Here is a 14,214-nt window from a genome sequence, read left to right on the forward strand (position 1 = left end):
CTTTAGACCTGCCAGTGAATAAAAAAAGCAGAGACAAAAGGTTGAGCTGGTATCGGGTTGCTGCGCCTGGACCCATCCGCTGGAAAACATAGGTGGATTAACCTATGTTAACCTATGAACATCAGGCTTGGGCTGGATCCCATTCTGTCAGCCCTACACGAAGCCCAAGCTTTGTGCAAGACCATCCATCTTCCCCAGTTTGCAAAAAAGCATAAAGCTGGCACCGGCTCCGCATCGCGTTTCATGGCTGACTTGACAGGAATGCCGCCCCGTCGCCGCGCTTGGTCCGGAACGCGCTTGCTGCGCAGTGCAAAGGCTCATGTTTGCTGAGCGGCGGCCACCCCGCGCCTGCCTCGGCAGCCTGGATGGCTGAGCTGGTGGGGGAGAAAGGGGGAATTCCAGTCATCTGGGGATTATCCACCAGTGTGCCTGTGTCACAGTCTGCGGTGAGAGGCTGTAGCCAGCTCGTACGTGCGTGTGCCTCTGCCTGGGGGGAGGCTGTGGGGTGGCTGGCCCCGGACTTGGCGCCATCATTTACAGCGAGAATGGATCCGTGGGGCTGGCACTGCCAATCTCCCCTGTTTTATTACTGATTAGCCACCGTTCACAGCCAGAGCCAAAACCATGAGGAGGAGCAATTGCTTTGGGGGCTGCAGCTTGCTCCTGGAAGCTCCCAGCTGAGGGAAGGAGGTGACCAGGCAGCTGCTGCGCTTGGGCCAAATTCCTGGCTTTTCCTGAAGGGAATGGGCTGCAGGCAGAAGCAGCCCGGTCTGCGCACGGCTACGCGGTGCTGTCCTGCCGACCCCCATTGCCCGGGCTGGGCTGGACGTGATGGGGTCCCGCATGGTGCCGGGCTGCTGCCCCCCGTAACCAGCCGCTTCGGGAGATGAAGGGTTTATCTTCTCAGCTCGCACTGTTAGACCCGGGGGAACAATTTCAAACACAGACGTTTAATGGGAGGAAAAACGTGCAAAGCTGCAACCCAGAGAGGCCCAACCTGCCGGGCATGGACCGGGAGGTGGTGGTGGCTTCCCTGCAGGCCGGGATACGGGTTTCCACGAAGGCCCCGGGCCGGGAAGGTCCACGAGGAGTGGGGCGAGACATGTGGCACGGCCGGGCGAGGCCCGCCGAATGACCGACCCCTCCTGTCCTCCCGGTGCCGCTCGCGGCCACAGATGCGGCCCCCGCGGGCGGGACCGAGCGGGGCCCGGCCTGGGCCTCGCCCCCGCCACAGGCAGGGCGGCCCCCGGCGTGGGCGTGGGGTTGCCCCAAGGCGCCGCCGGACCCGCCCCGCCCCCGCGGGCGCCGCGGTTGATTGGCTCAGCGGGAGGCGTGGGCGTGGCGGCGCCGGGGGAGGCGGAGCGCGGAGCGCCGGGGCCGCCCATTGGCTGGAGGCTGGCGTTGGGGGGGGGCGTGTCGCGGCGGCGGCGGCGGCGGCGGCGGCGCGGGCGGGCGGGCAGCGCGCGGGCCCAGCCCGGGCGGCGGCCCCAGAGCGGCGGCAGCTCCGCCCCCGCCCGCCGCGCCTGAGCGCCCGGCACCGCTCGGCTCCGTTCGGCTCCGCTCGGCACGGCCCGGCTCGGCACAGCCCAGCCCGGCTCGGCACGGCCGCTCCCGGGGCGCGCCCGCGGCGGCGCCAGCTCCCCGGAGAGGCGAGCCCGCGCTTCGATTTAAAGAAAACGTTTAAATTTTTCAATTTTTAATTGTTTTTAATTTGTTGGGCGTTTTGGTGGTTGGGTGTTGTTGGTTTTTTTTTTTCTTTTTTTTGGGGTGGTCGGCGCGCGGGTGCGGCGGAATGGGGCTGCCGGCGCTGGAGTTCAGCGAGTGCTGCCTGGACAGCCCCCAGTTCCGGGAGCGGCTCCGCTCCCACGAGGCCGAGCTGGAGAAGACCAACAAGTTCATCAAGGAGCTCATCAAAGACGGGAAGTCGCTCGTCGCCGCCCTCAAGAGTAAGTGAGGGGCCGGGGGCGGCCCTGCCGGCGCCCCATGCCCTTCCCCCGGCCCCGGCCCAGCCCGTCTGGCCCTGGTCCGTCATGGACCACCTGCTCCCGCGCGAGTGCCCCCAGCCCTTCGTGGGCTGCCTGGTCCACTGGGACGTGCCTAGTCCTGGTCCTGGGTGCACCAGGGCTCGCAGGATCCGTCCCGACATTCCTGGTCCTGGTCCTGGTGCACCAGGGCATGCGTGGCCCATCCCGACGTGCGTGGCCATGGCCCATCCTGATGTGCCTGGTCCTGGCCCGCCAGGTCCCAGTTCGTGGCCCTCAGGGGTAGGGTCCCTTGGGGGTGGTTTGGCAGAGGTGCTGGGTAGGTGCTGTGCCCCCCGGTTGTCCTCTGTCCCCTCTCCGTTCAGGGTGGGGGACGCCCAGTGCCCAGGCTGGCCTCGCCGGTGCCGTCTCCTCCGTCCCCAGCGCTTGTGGGGAAGTGGAGGTGGTTGTTGTGTGGGAGAGCCACGGGCCGGGGGACAAAGCTGCAAACCGTGGGGGCTGTATGGGAGGGGGACACTGCAGGAGACCCTCGCCCATGACTGGCAGCGTCCCGGTCCCCTGTCGCACCCAGGCTGGGCTGTACCCCGGCTGGGGACACCTCTGCATGGCCACCCACTGCCACAGATGGGTTGGCTGTGCCCTTGGGGTGCTGCGGTGGGTGGGCTGCTCCCCGAGCAGTGGCTCCGTTCCTGCTGTTCCCCCCGTGTGGTCATTTGGGTTTTTTTCCTTTTTTAAGTTTCTCTGGCCCAACCCACAGGCTGCTTCCCCAGCCGGTGGGTTTCCTGTACCAAGCACGCCGGCAGCGTGAGTTGCCACCTCGCTGACCTCGCCCTGCCCCAGTTCGCTGCTGTGGGGCGGTGGGACAGGAGAGGGGCATGTCCCCGCACACCTGTGCTGTGGGCCTCCCGTGGCATCGCCTGTGAGGCACCAGCCTGGCCTTGGGGATGCAGCCGGGCTATTTTGGGAGCCAAGGCGCAGGCAGGTGCTGCTCCGGCTGAGCCCATCACCCCGTCCCATCCCGGGAGGGCTGAGCTGCAGCCGCAGGGCTGATTCCTGCTCACTCCCCTTCAGAGCTCACACTGAGCCCCATGGGTGCAGTTCCCCTGCGCCAGAGTAGCAGCCGGTAATGTCTGGATTACAGGGACCCCCGCTGTACCAATTCTTGGCATTTTTGCTTAAAAAAAACCCAGACCCAACAGCTATCGGTGCGTTTATGGTTCTGCAGGTCTGAGCTGTCTTCTGCCGCCGTGCGTTTGCCTGCTGAGCTGAAGGCAGCCTGTGCCTGGCCCTGCCTGGAGCATTCATTTTATCACAGAACAAATCACACAGTGTTGTTCTTTGCTGAAAATGAATTTTGGGAATTATCTGGTGGGTCCCAAGGGGGCTGGTCGCTGGGCTTAGTCAGCAGGCACTTTTAGCAGGTTGCTCGGCAGGTGCTGGCCAGGGGGGCAGCTGTGCCCTCGCCCCGGCCACGCTGCATGGCAGGTATTTTTGGGTGCGCTGAACTGCTGCGTGCCCACGGCTGCCGGTGGGCTCCTCTCTCACTGGCCATGGCCATGCGGCACGGCCCCCACGCCCCGGGCTGCCCACGCCAGGGCAGGAAGAATGCTCGCCGGCCTCCGGAGATAAGGATGTTTTTATGGCTGAGTTGTTTTGTAGCCTCTATTGAATGCGTTCCTGGATTAGACCTTAATTCCTGTGCAGGACCGGGGGGGTGTTCCACTGATGCCCAGGCTGCGGTCAGCAGGGGCATGAACAATGATGATTTTGCTGGAGTGTTAATTAATGCCTGAGCACCGGTGCTGCCTGGTCTCGTGGCCATGTTATGTGCACGTGTGGCTGCAGGCGCGGTGGCACGCTCCCCGCAGAGGTGGTCTGCAGGGCCCTTTGGGGAAGGTTTGGGGGTGTGTGGGGCAGGGCACGGGGATGAGTGTCCTCGCCCTGGCTGCGGTGCTCAGACGCTCTGCGCGTCCTTCTCCCACGTGCGGCCCTTTCTGCCGCTGTGAGAGCGACTTCACTGGCTGTGCGGCTGCCGGCGAGTTGTGATGTCTCTGAGTTCTCCAGCGGAGAGACCTGGCGCAAGACGGGATCTGGCCCGGCTCTTTCCACGCGCGTGGCCCTCGGTGTGCGGTGGGCCTGAGCTCTGGCCGTGTCGCGCGGGCCGTTGCAGACCCTCCAGGCGTCCGTCTGAGCGCGGATGGAGACGCTCTGGGAGTGCAGAGCTGCTGCGCTGCCTCTTGCCGGGTGTTGTTCCCATTTCACTACCGCAGGTGTTTGGGATGGCACCGCCGTGCGCCGGTGCAGGCGGTACCTGGTGGCCATTCCTGGCGATGAACCAGCCACTCCCTTCTCTTACCCGGCTTTTGTTTTTCTGTGGTGTCTCCAGGCGTCTTGTCTCCCCGTGGCTGGACAGGGCAGCCTTATCTCACCGCCGGCATCGTGCTCCTTGGCCCTCGTGGGGGACGCGGGGATGTGGGGCCGGGCGGGTCCAGGGAGCAGCAAAGCCCCGGCTCGGGGCGCGCTGCCTCTGGAGCGAGGGGCTCGGAGGGCATCTCGGCTCTTGGCACAGCGAGGTGGCCTGCAGCCGAAGTGGCTTGAAGTCTTGGCAATATCCTCTCTCGTTTTCCTTCCTCTTGCATTTTCTGCTTGAACGTTTCACATCCTCTTTGTTTTAAGACAGGGGCGAAGGGAAGGTAACTCTTTGTGTATCAGCGAGGAGTGAGGCGGAGGGGCGGCTTGGACAGGGCTGCCGTGTGGTTCCGCGGTGGGGAGGAAGATGCAGGAGGGATGGGACCGCTCCGCAGCGCTGGGCAGAAGCAGTCTCCTGTTCCCCGCCGCCCTGCTTGGCCACTCGCAGCCCCCGTGCCGCCGACACCGGCGTGGCAGGAGCGGCATGCGGGGACGGTGAGGCTGGTGTAAAGGCACGTGAGAAATTCTCGCTCTGGACTTGGTGGGGGAGCTGTTTGGCAGCCACCCTGCTTTTGCCCTCCGCGAAGGTATGGAACAGGACGGATTCACAGCGCTTTTCCTTCGTTTAAAAAAAGAATGAATTCAGAAGGTTGAAAATAATCCTCGTTTGCTGAAGGGCTGGTCTTGCTAATATCCTCTGATGCCAAGGGCATCTCTGGAGTGTGTGTAATATATATGTATATGTATAAATGCCGGTTGTTTTTTTCCCTCAGTGAATATCTGTGCCTGTTTCTATTGTCTCCCTTTGCTGCTCGGCTGGTATTTGGAGTGACCTGGTTTTCAGCAAAACGTGTCCCTCTTCCTCCCTTATACACCATACATAAATTATTCAGAAAGTTTGCAAATGCAAAGACCTTCAAGTGAGAAATAAATAATGAACTCGAAGCTTGGATGCCGTCAAACTTGTTTGCCAGAGAAGGAGCTGTGGTGACCGTCGGTGCCAGGGATACGGAAGCTTTTTGCCCCCCTGTGACAGGGGCAGGCAGGGAGCTGCGTCCCGGCCGGCCGCTGGTCCTGGTACGGCGGCTGCCCGTGGTGCCGACATCGCCTCCAGCCCCTCCGCTGGAGGGGGATGGCGAGCCCGATCGCTCAGATGGTGATGCAGAGATGCTTTGCAGCTTGCTTCGGGAAACGAGCAGCACACGTAACGCACATGGAGGATGTGGGCGGCTGGCAGCCATCGCCTCCCCTGTGCCGCTGTGAGGGGCTGAGCACGGGCACCCTCCTCCTCCTCCCCGCGGCCCCCAGCTCTCGCCGTGCTCCAGGCGCTGTGCCCCGGGGCGCTGGGGCTGCGGAGGGCTGCAGGCTGTCGTCCCCTTTGGGCGCTGGGGCTGCTGTCCGGTGCCCTGCCACGTTTCTGCTGTTGTTTTGTTTTGCTTCTTCCTCCAACTCCCAAGCACTAATTTGAAGCCACTGAACCCGTCCACGCCCCGGCTGCTGCTGCGCTCGCACGTTGCAGGCTGCAATTTGTGCGGCGGGGCCGGGCTGGGACCGGTGGGGGCTCTGCAAACCCCTTCCCCGTGAGGGGTGCGAGGGCTGGCCCCATCCGGGCTGTGCCGTGCCCGGGGCTCCTGCAGGAAGGGTGGAGGTGCCTGTGCTCCCAAAAGGCGCAGTTGGGCTGGTTTGGGGTTTTGGATCATTTTTCCTTTGGCTGTTTTTGGGCAGGGTCACCGCAGAGCTGCGGCTGGGTGGTGACGGGGCGGCAGGACCGAAGGGGGATGCGGGGAAGGGGTGATTCTGGGGTGGACCTGGGCCCCATGGTGGTGGGGAGCTCGTCCAGCCCCGCTGGCTACCTGGGGCAGATGCTGCGGCACCAGCCTGCAGGTCTTGCACTGGCTCTGCCCTGCGCCGGCGTGCCCTGTGTTGGCTGCGGTGGATGGCTGGGGATTGCCCCCCGCTCCCCGGCTGGGCTCTGCAGCTGCGCAGCCCTGGTGCGTGCGGGCACGCTCCGCGCGAGGCTGTCGAAGAACCGCGGTCACCCTTCGGTCCGTGCACGCGCCGTGTGGTTTTAACCAGCTGCCCAGTGGGACGAGCTGCATTTGCCCGTGTAGCACCGGGGTCATGGAGGTGGCCTGTGCCGCCGCCTCAGGTGACGCCAGGAGGGCTTTTGCTGCGGCTGTGGGGGTTTTCCTGGGACACATCCTGCACCGCGGCTGCCGTGCAGCTTAAAAAGCAAAGCGGGGTGGTGATGTGATTCCTGGTGGTGCCGTCAGCGTGCCGGGCTCTGCCTGTGGACCGCGTGCTCTGGGATGCGCTTGCACATGGATTCCTTTCCACATCTCAGCAGCCTCTTACTGAAACCGAGCTGTTCTGAAATGCCTGTGGCTGTGGTGTGGCAGTGCCGTACCCCGAGCTCTGCCGCTCGCCTGGAAGCGAAAGTGAAACTCTCGTCCAGTGTTTCACCTGAGCAGTTAATCCCCTTCTGATACGAACAAGGCTTAGGCTGGCAGTAAGGAAATATTTCAGACTCCGGCCAATTCCTGCTGTTGCCTTCGGCCCCAGCCGGCTTTGCTGCCGTTGTTGCTTTCCCCTGCGTGCTCTGCACGCCCGCAGTTCAGCATGCTCGCTCCCCCCAGGAAAGGCACCCCGGCCGGGGTGAGCCGGGGGAGGCTCTGCCTTGGGTGGGCAGAGCTGCCCAGCGCGACGGGCCGATAGCGCGGTGCCGTGCGCTCGAAATGTCCTCGTTTGCCTCTCCAGGGTGAAAGCCCTGGGGTGTGTTGGAGGAAGAGCCGTGTCTCGGGCTGCTTCGTAACCCGGTGCCGCCTGGTGTCCCTGTGCCCCAGTGCCTGCCAGTGCTGGGGAGGAGGAACCCAAAGCCCTTCTTGGGTTACTTTCGTCCAGTTGCCCTTCTGGTCCCTGGAGAAAGCAGTAACAGCCCAAACCTTCCCGTTGCCTGTGTACTGAGAGGAGGGACTGAGATGCAAAGATTAGGGCTGGCCTTTCCAGGAGCAGCCCTTATTTTTAATGGTTAGAGACGTGTTCCTGGCTAGGAGACAGCTGTACTTCTGCAGGCTTGGGTTTGGAGGAACAGGAACGTTGTGCTTTCTGGAGGGTGCAAAATTAAAAATAACCTCCCCATTGGGTCGCTGTGGCCACTTGCGTTCGGTTCTGCTCTGGTTGTGCCCTGAGAAATGGTGTTTGGCTGCTGCCGTCGAGCGCTCGGTGCTGGCCGCCCACGAGCCGTGACGGGGTGCGAGGGCTGCTGAGGTGAGTCACGCCGCACGCGCTGCGCAGCCCATTTCACATCTTCTAAGCACCGAGGAAATTGGGGCCTCGCGCCGGGAGGATCTCCCAGGGCTCGGCGTCTGTGCCACGTCTGTGCCGGCAGAAACCCTGGTCCCTTCCCGGGCGGTGGGACACAGCTCTGCCCGAGGAGCTTGCCCTGGGCTCGGAGGGCTGGGGAGGTCTCTGCCAGCGCCAAGCTCCGCAGCAGCGGGGCACAGCCGGGCGAGCAAACTGCGGGGCCAGTCTGGGGGGAAAGCAGGTGGTTTTGGGATTTGGTTGCTAAGAGGAGTTGCTTCTGATTTTTCGTGCTTTGTTCACCCAGCGAAGGTGTAACGTGGCTCCTCCGTGTCAGGGTGTATTTTTCCCCTCTCTTCCTTTCGCAGGGCTGTAGGAAACGTTCGGTGCGGGGAGCACTTCGTGCTACAGGAGAGGCGCGTGGTTACAGCTCAGCCAGTCCTGCCCCGGCAGGGCCGAAGGCAAATAGGCTTCTTCCTCCTTTGCGCGACCTGTGTGGCTTGTGCAGTCATGTATTTAATAGCTTGTCTGGTATTTTATTCAAACGAGGAGTAACACAAATGGTAACAGTCTGCTTTATTTTCAGCACAGCTTGAAAGCTCCAAAGCTCCTCCTCTTCCTCTCTCCTGCTCAGGAGATGCTCTGTGTTTCTGACGGCGGGTCTCCACGACGAGTCGTGGAGGCGTCGCGGCGCGGCCAGCGTTGACGCCGGGGGACCGCGCGCTTACCCCGTGTGGCTCAGCCCGACTGTGAGAGGGAAAACTCCGGCTGCGACAGCCTCGCGCCCTGCCGGGGCGTTGCAGTGCTCCACCCGCCTGCGCTGCCCACGCTCGAGACCTGCACGGGAGGTGCCTGACGACATCCCCAGGCATCGTTCACCCCTCTCCCCCAGGGACCCCCTGGGGCCGCCTGTGAGTCCCCCCACGCGCAGCCGTGACCCCTCAGTGCTGGCGTGTTGGGGGGCCGATGGTGAGACCCGAGCTCCTCGAGTCCCGCGCTAGCCGCCGAGCTGGTGCCACGGGCAGGCTGTAACCCCACGGCTGCCATCGCTGCCGTGCCGCTGGGCTGCAGCCAGGTCCGGCCTCTCGGCAGCGCCGGAGCGGGATGCTGGCGAGCAGAAGGACTTGGGCGTGCAGGAGAGCGTGCATTCGTGATTACATCTTTTAAATTATGCTGGCAGAAGGCTCATTAACAGGGCTCGGAGATCTTTTTAATTGGCAGTGTGCCATAGAGCACCTCTGGGCATGTGTCCCAATACACCGCTGTGGTGACGGTGTCTGGAGAAGCCGCTGGCCCTGTGCCTGCTGGTGCCTGGCCGTGGCACCGGCACTGACCGGGTGTCCAATGTTGGGTTAAACTCGGCCCTTTTGGGCTGGCGCGGGATGGGCTGGGGAATGAGCAGCAGCTTTGAGAGGCAGGGGCAGGGGCTGACTGCGCTGCCGAAGCCGGCGTAGCCTGAAAGCGCACGCTTGTGTCTGGGGAGAAGGATGTGAGCAGGAGGTGGATGGACCTGGAGAGGGAGATGTAGAGGCTGCTCTGGAGGGGCTCTTTCCTGGGTGCTGAGTGGGATGTCCCGGTGTTCCTCCAGCACCAGGAGCCAGGTACCTGCTGCCTCCTGCCCATTCTTCCAGCATGGAGCAGGTTTGCCTCGTTTGGGTCAAGAGGCTCTTTTTCCAAGGCTGCAGATGTGCCAACGCAGCTGCATCTTGTGCCTCCGTTTGTTCCCACCACCCTGAAGCGGTGCCTGCGGCGTGCGTGGTTCCCTGCGGCGTGCGTGGTTCCCTGCGGCGTGCGTGGTTCCCTGCGGCGTGCGTGGTTCCCTGCGGCGTGCGTGGTTCCCTGCGTGCCCTGGGACACAGGCTGGGGGTGGTGGGCTGTTTTGATTTCCCTTTTTTTTTTTTTTCTTTTTCCCTTCGGGGGTGGCAAGTCAGTGACGTTGAAAATGTGTGCGAGGAAATGCCGTTCCCATGGTTGCTGCGGGAGGGTGGGAGGCAGCGGTGCTGGGCTCTGCCGCCTGTCCCCATGCTTTCCGCAGGTTGGCACATGCGGCGCTTCCCTGGCTGATCCCAGCCGGGCGGGAGCCTGCAGCTGGGGCGAGTGGGGTCAGCACTTGCGGTGCGGCCAGCCCCCTCCCCAGCTGGCAGAGGGGGACCGCCGAGCCCTCTGCTCTCACCCCCTCCCCGCAGGCGCCCTGAAATCGTCATATGCTTCTCCCTGAAACCCAGGGAGCGATGCCACGGCTGGAGCAGCCTCCGCACACAAAACACAGCAGGGCTGCTCCGGGGGTTTGCATCCCTCCACCCGAGCAAAGGGGCTTCAGAACCCCCTACCCTGTCTGAGGGGCAGCAATGGCGGCGTGGCAAAGCGGACCCTGCCCGCGCTGCAGCGGGTCGGGCTCGGGGCGTTTTGGGCAGCCCTTCCGCACTGTCCAGCAACGGGGCAGCAGGAGGACGGGTTTGCCCGGTATCTGTCGCTGCGCTTGGGTTTTTTTCTGATCCGCCCGTTTTAAGCAGCCCCGAAGGAGCCGGGTTGGGATGCGGCGTGATGAGTAGCTGTAGCGTGACCGCGGTGGGTGGGGAGGGGAGGCAGAGCGAGGGGGAGCTCGTACCGAAACCCGCACAGCTTGTTCGCTTCTCGCCGCTCCGCGTGAATCATCCCTCCTTCCTCCCCCGGGCACGCGAGCGGCTGTTGCCGTGGCCGATGGAGCCGAGGTGGTTTTCCCTGTTTTCCTGGCGCGCTCCCCTCCGCCGCGCCGTGAAGGCACTTCCACCTGCTCTGTGCAAGCGCCTGGTGGCCCCGGGCCCGCGGGCTGCACGCTCCCGACGAGGCGCGCTCGTTAGGGCATCGCCCCGGCTCTTAGTAGAAAGGCACGGCATGGAGGAGCTGGGAATCGCGCTTCTCTGCCGCCGCTCCTGCCCGCCGAGCGGAGCCCGGGGTCACGGCGCTCCTGGGGCGCTGGATGCGTGCCGGGGAGGGACGGCGGCCGCAGGATGCTCTGCGGAGCGAGGACCGTTGTGCGAGGGGGAAGGGGACGTCTCTGCGGTGGTGCCAAGCCGGTTTCTAGCTGGAGTTCGTGGGAAGTACACCAGCCTTCGGACCATCTGGCTCCCGCACGTGGAGCGGCGGGCGCAGCCGTGCTGCGTGGGGGCCAGGGCTGCCTGCGCCAGCGCGGGGGCGAGGGGCCGGCGAAGGGCCTGGGAGCTGCTTTCTCGCCCTTCTCCGCGGTTCAGAACCACGGCCGGGGTGCGGTGCTCGCTGTGGCACCCCGGCACCGGGGCAGCCAGCGGGCACCGCGGGCAGGCAGAGGCATTGCTGTGGCGCAGCGCCCGCTCGGGCGGCTGCCGGCATGCGTGCTTTCTGCCCCGCGTGCTTTCTGCCCGGCACCAACCCAGCTAGACGACTCGTTTTTTTTTTTTATTCCCAAAAGACAAAAGCGCTCCCTTTGTTCTGGGCTACAGCCTAAAAGAATCTTATTTTGAAAAGATACAGATCATTTATCTACAGCCAGGCCGTCAATAGCTCATAAAAGAAGAAAGTAAGAACCTTCTTTTCCCCCGGGATTTTCCCGCAGCGGGGCCGGCGCAGCAGCAGGCCCGGTGCCCGCGGCGCTGCCTTCGCGAGGTTCACGTCACACGCAGCGATGCGCTCGAGGACGTTACTGCAACCCACTGCCGTTGCCCCGCTGCGCGCGAGGGGCTGCGCGCGGTGAGCGTGCATGCGTGCACACCCACGTGCTTTTTTCTTTTTAGCAGCTTCTGATCCTGCGTCGGTATCTCCGAGGGAAGCGTGAAGGGTTCTCTGCACGCGCCGAACGACCTGTAAAATAAGCTGGAGTGCGCCTTTTTAATAATACTGCCCAGCAGAGCGTCCCTTTGCTGGTTTTTTTTTTCTTTTTCTAGCTGAAACAGCATCTGTCCAGCGCGATGCCCTCACTGAGCGCTGGTTGCTTAGCAATGTTTTACAAAAAACCCCCCATTGCAGAGCAGAACGGCTGGGTGGCTCTCCCCAGCTTTCCCCCGCGCGGCCGGGGCAGCGGCAGCTCTGCCTTGCTCTGGCGGGGCTTGGGGGCAAGGCCCTGCCCTCGCTCCGTCCCCGGAGGAGCGGGGGGTCCCCCGGGCGCTGGGCTCTGCTCTGCCAGCCAGGGAGGCAGGCGCTGCCGCGGGGAGCAGGGCTCTGCTCCGGGGCCCCTCGATGTGGGGCAGGAGCCTCTGAGGAGCACTTGAATGACGGTGGTCTGCAGGAGCCGGGAAGCATTTCCCGGTGTTGCATCCCCAGCCCTCTCGGTGCCGGTGGCCACGAAGGCTGAGAGAAAGCCAGGGTAACGGCAGCGGTGTGCTCCGGGCCATGCATCCCGTTCCTCGCCCTGCGTGCCTCCCTGGGCTCTGCTGGAGGTTTTAATTTATTTTTTTTTTTTCTTGCCGAAGCAGGAAAAATTGACTCACTTGCCGGTGATGTTCCCGTGAGCACGGTGGGGTTTTTCCTGTTCTTACAGCTGAGGTGGAGGAGCACTGGAGACAAAAGGATTTCCGCAGCCTCCGTGGGAGAAGGAAGCAGGCTGCTGCCAAACCGCCTTGCGAGGGTCTGGGAGCTGACCCCGCTTTCCTGCCCTGGCCGTGGGCACGCCGGCCGCTGGCGAGGACGGGAAGCAGCCCCTCGGGACGCAGCCCCTCGCACGGGGGCGGCTGCCGTGCCGAGGGGGGACAGACCAGTGGCTGCCCCATGCTGCGGGCAGCACGTGCCGCGGGCCGGCTGCGATGCGCCGGAGGGGACTCCTGTCCTGCCCGCGGGGACGGGGCACAGGTCCCCTCCCCACCCGGGGCGCAGGGGTCCACAGACCCATCGTCCCTCACGGGACCCCGATACTTTGGCGCCTGCCCTTTGAGAAATCGGACTGTCTCCCTGCCGGGCCGGCTATTAACTAATTAGATTTAATAACAAACTAATCCAAATGCGTGGCTGGTGCCTGAGGCAATCTGCTCCTGCCCAGCGGTCTGGCCAGGGGCTTTGCCAACACCCCCCCGCACTGGGACCCCCTGCCTGGCGAGACCCCCGCCCGGCCTTCTGCTCCGCTAATGGGCACTGCCTCGGTCAGGAGCAAATTTCTTCTGGATTAGTGTCCTCTAAATCGATTAGCTGTCTCGGGCAGGGCATTTTATTCTAATGAAATGTGATTCTAGGCTCCAGTCGATGAATTATTGTGGCAACGAGGGTAAAGTGAGTCGCCTTTCTGTGAGTCGTTCCAGGGTTTGGAGAGGAGAGAGACGGAAAAGGCTCAGGGGAGAAATTATAATTAGCAGGGGAGCTCGTTACACTATCACGGGCTCACCCACGCTCCTCCAGCGAGGGAGCTGGGGGGAAAATGGGGAGCTGTGAGTAAAAGGTGGCATTTCCATCGTGCCGTCAGAGGCAATTTACTTGTAGGTGTAAGGCTGGATGCGTTTGCACGACTCTCCTGGTGCCGGCGGGAGAGCGGAGCAGTGGCAGCGGGGCAGCTTGCCGATGGGGGGAAATGCAATATTTGAAATTCCTGTGTCCCAGAAGAGATTGGAAATATCTTTCACGGTTTCAGGCTTACAGCTAAGCAAGCACGGAGCGGCAGGACAGCTGCTCTCCGCGGGTGTGCCGTCGCTCTCCTTGCGGCAGCGCCGTTCCCAAATGCCTGGCCCTGGTCGTGATACGGGGATTTTCACGGCTGCTTCCTCACAACGCTTTTTGCTGCCGCGGTCGGCTGCCTTTGGACATGCCAGCCGCGGCAGTACTTTTCCATTTCATTACCGCTTCCCTGAAGTTTTCCAGGTACTTAAGCTGTCGCCCGCTTTTGCTGTTTCGCTGCATCCCTCCTCTGTGTTTGAGTGTTGAATATTTACACTTGATTTTATTTGGAGACCTTGTCTGCTCCCACCTGAGCTCCCTCCCCTTGCTCTGACACCCGGCTGCCTCCCCAGCCCACCTGCCGGCAAACTTCTGTGCCGGCTCAGCCGTTGCTTGCCGTGGCGGCTGCCGGTTGGGATGGGCTGGGGGGGTTCTGCCATAAAACAACACCAGGATGTGAACAAAAATAAACACGGGGCAAAGTGCCAGACCTGGTGGTTGGGTGGGGAAGCGGAGAAATCTCATTTTGTTTTGCTGCTAAGTGCACGAAACGCTCTCGGTGTGCGGGGCCAGCGCAGGAGCATGGGGGTGGCACCCCGGGGATGCAGACCTTCCTCTCATGGAGGGGCCGGGCTCGTGCCCAGCGCAAGCTGCTGCCCCTTCCCTGGCTGTGAACGGGCCGTGCTGGGCCACCAGGAGCCATGGGCAGCGGTGCACTGGGGGGCTCTGGGGGGACTGGGACATTGCCACATTCATCCAAAGTGCCAGCAAGCCCCCCGCCCCGGGCAGCGGGTGTGGGGGGGCTCCACGTGGTGCTGGTGGGTGGGAGGGCGGCTGTGCCGATCCGGCGTGCCGATTCCCGGCACGGTGACGGTCAGCCTGGAAGCTGCCTGCCGGGGTGTTGGTACCCGGCTTCAGGCCCTTTATCGTT

At 63.3% G+C, this 14,214-nt stretch overlaps 1 protein-coding gene across 1 annotated transcript in view; it reads left to right on the forward strand.

The window, feature by feature from the left end:
- The first annotated feature begins 1,501 nt into the window (after positions 1-1,501).
- Positions 1,502-14,214, forward strand: part of ARHGAP26 (Rho GTPase activating protein 26) — a 151,024-nt gene continuing 138,311 nt past the window's right edge. Inside the window, exon 1 of the mRNA XM_082006068.1 lies at positions 1,502-1,946. Coding sequence (XP_081862194.1) covers positions 1,793-1,946 — 154 coding nt within the window. The 5' untranslated portion in view covers positions 1,502-1,792. The remainder of the gene's footprint in view (positions 1,947-14,214) is intronic.

The sequence above is a fragment of the Phaethon aethereus genome, assembly GCF_964289735.1.
Source record: "Phaethon aethereus genome assembly, chromosome: 14".
NCBI classification, from domain to species: Eukaryota; Metazoa; Chordata; class Aves; order Phaethontiformes; family Phaethontidae; genus Phaethon; species Phaethon aethereus.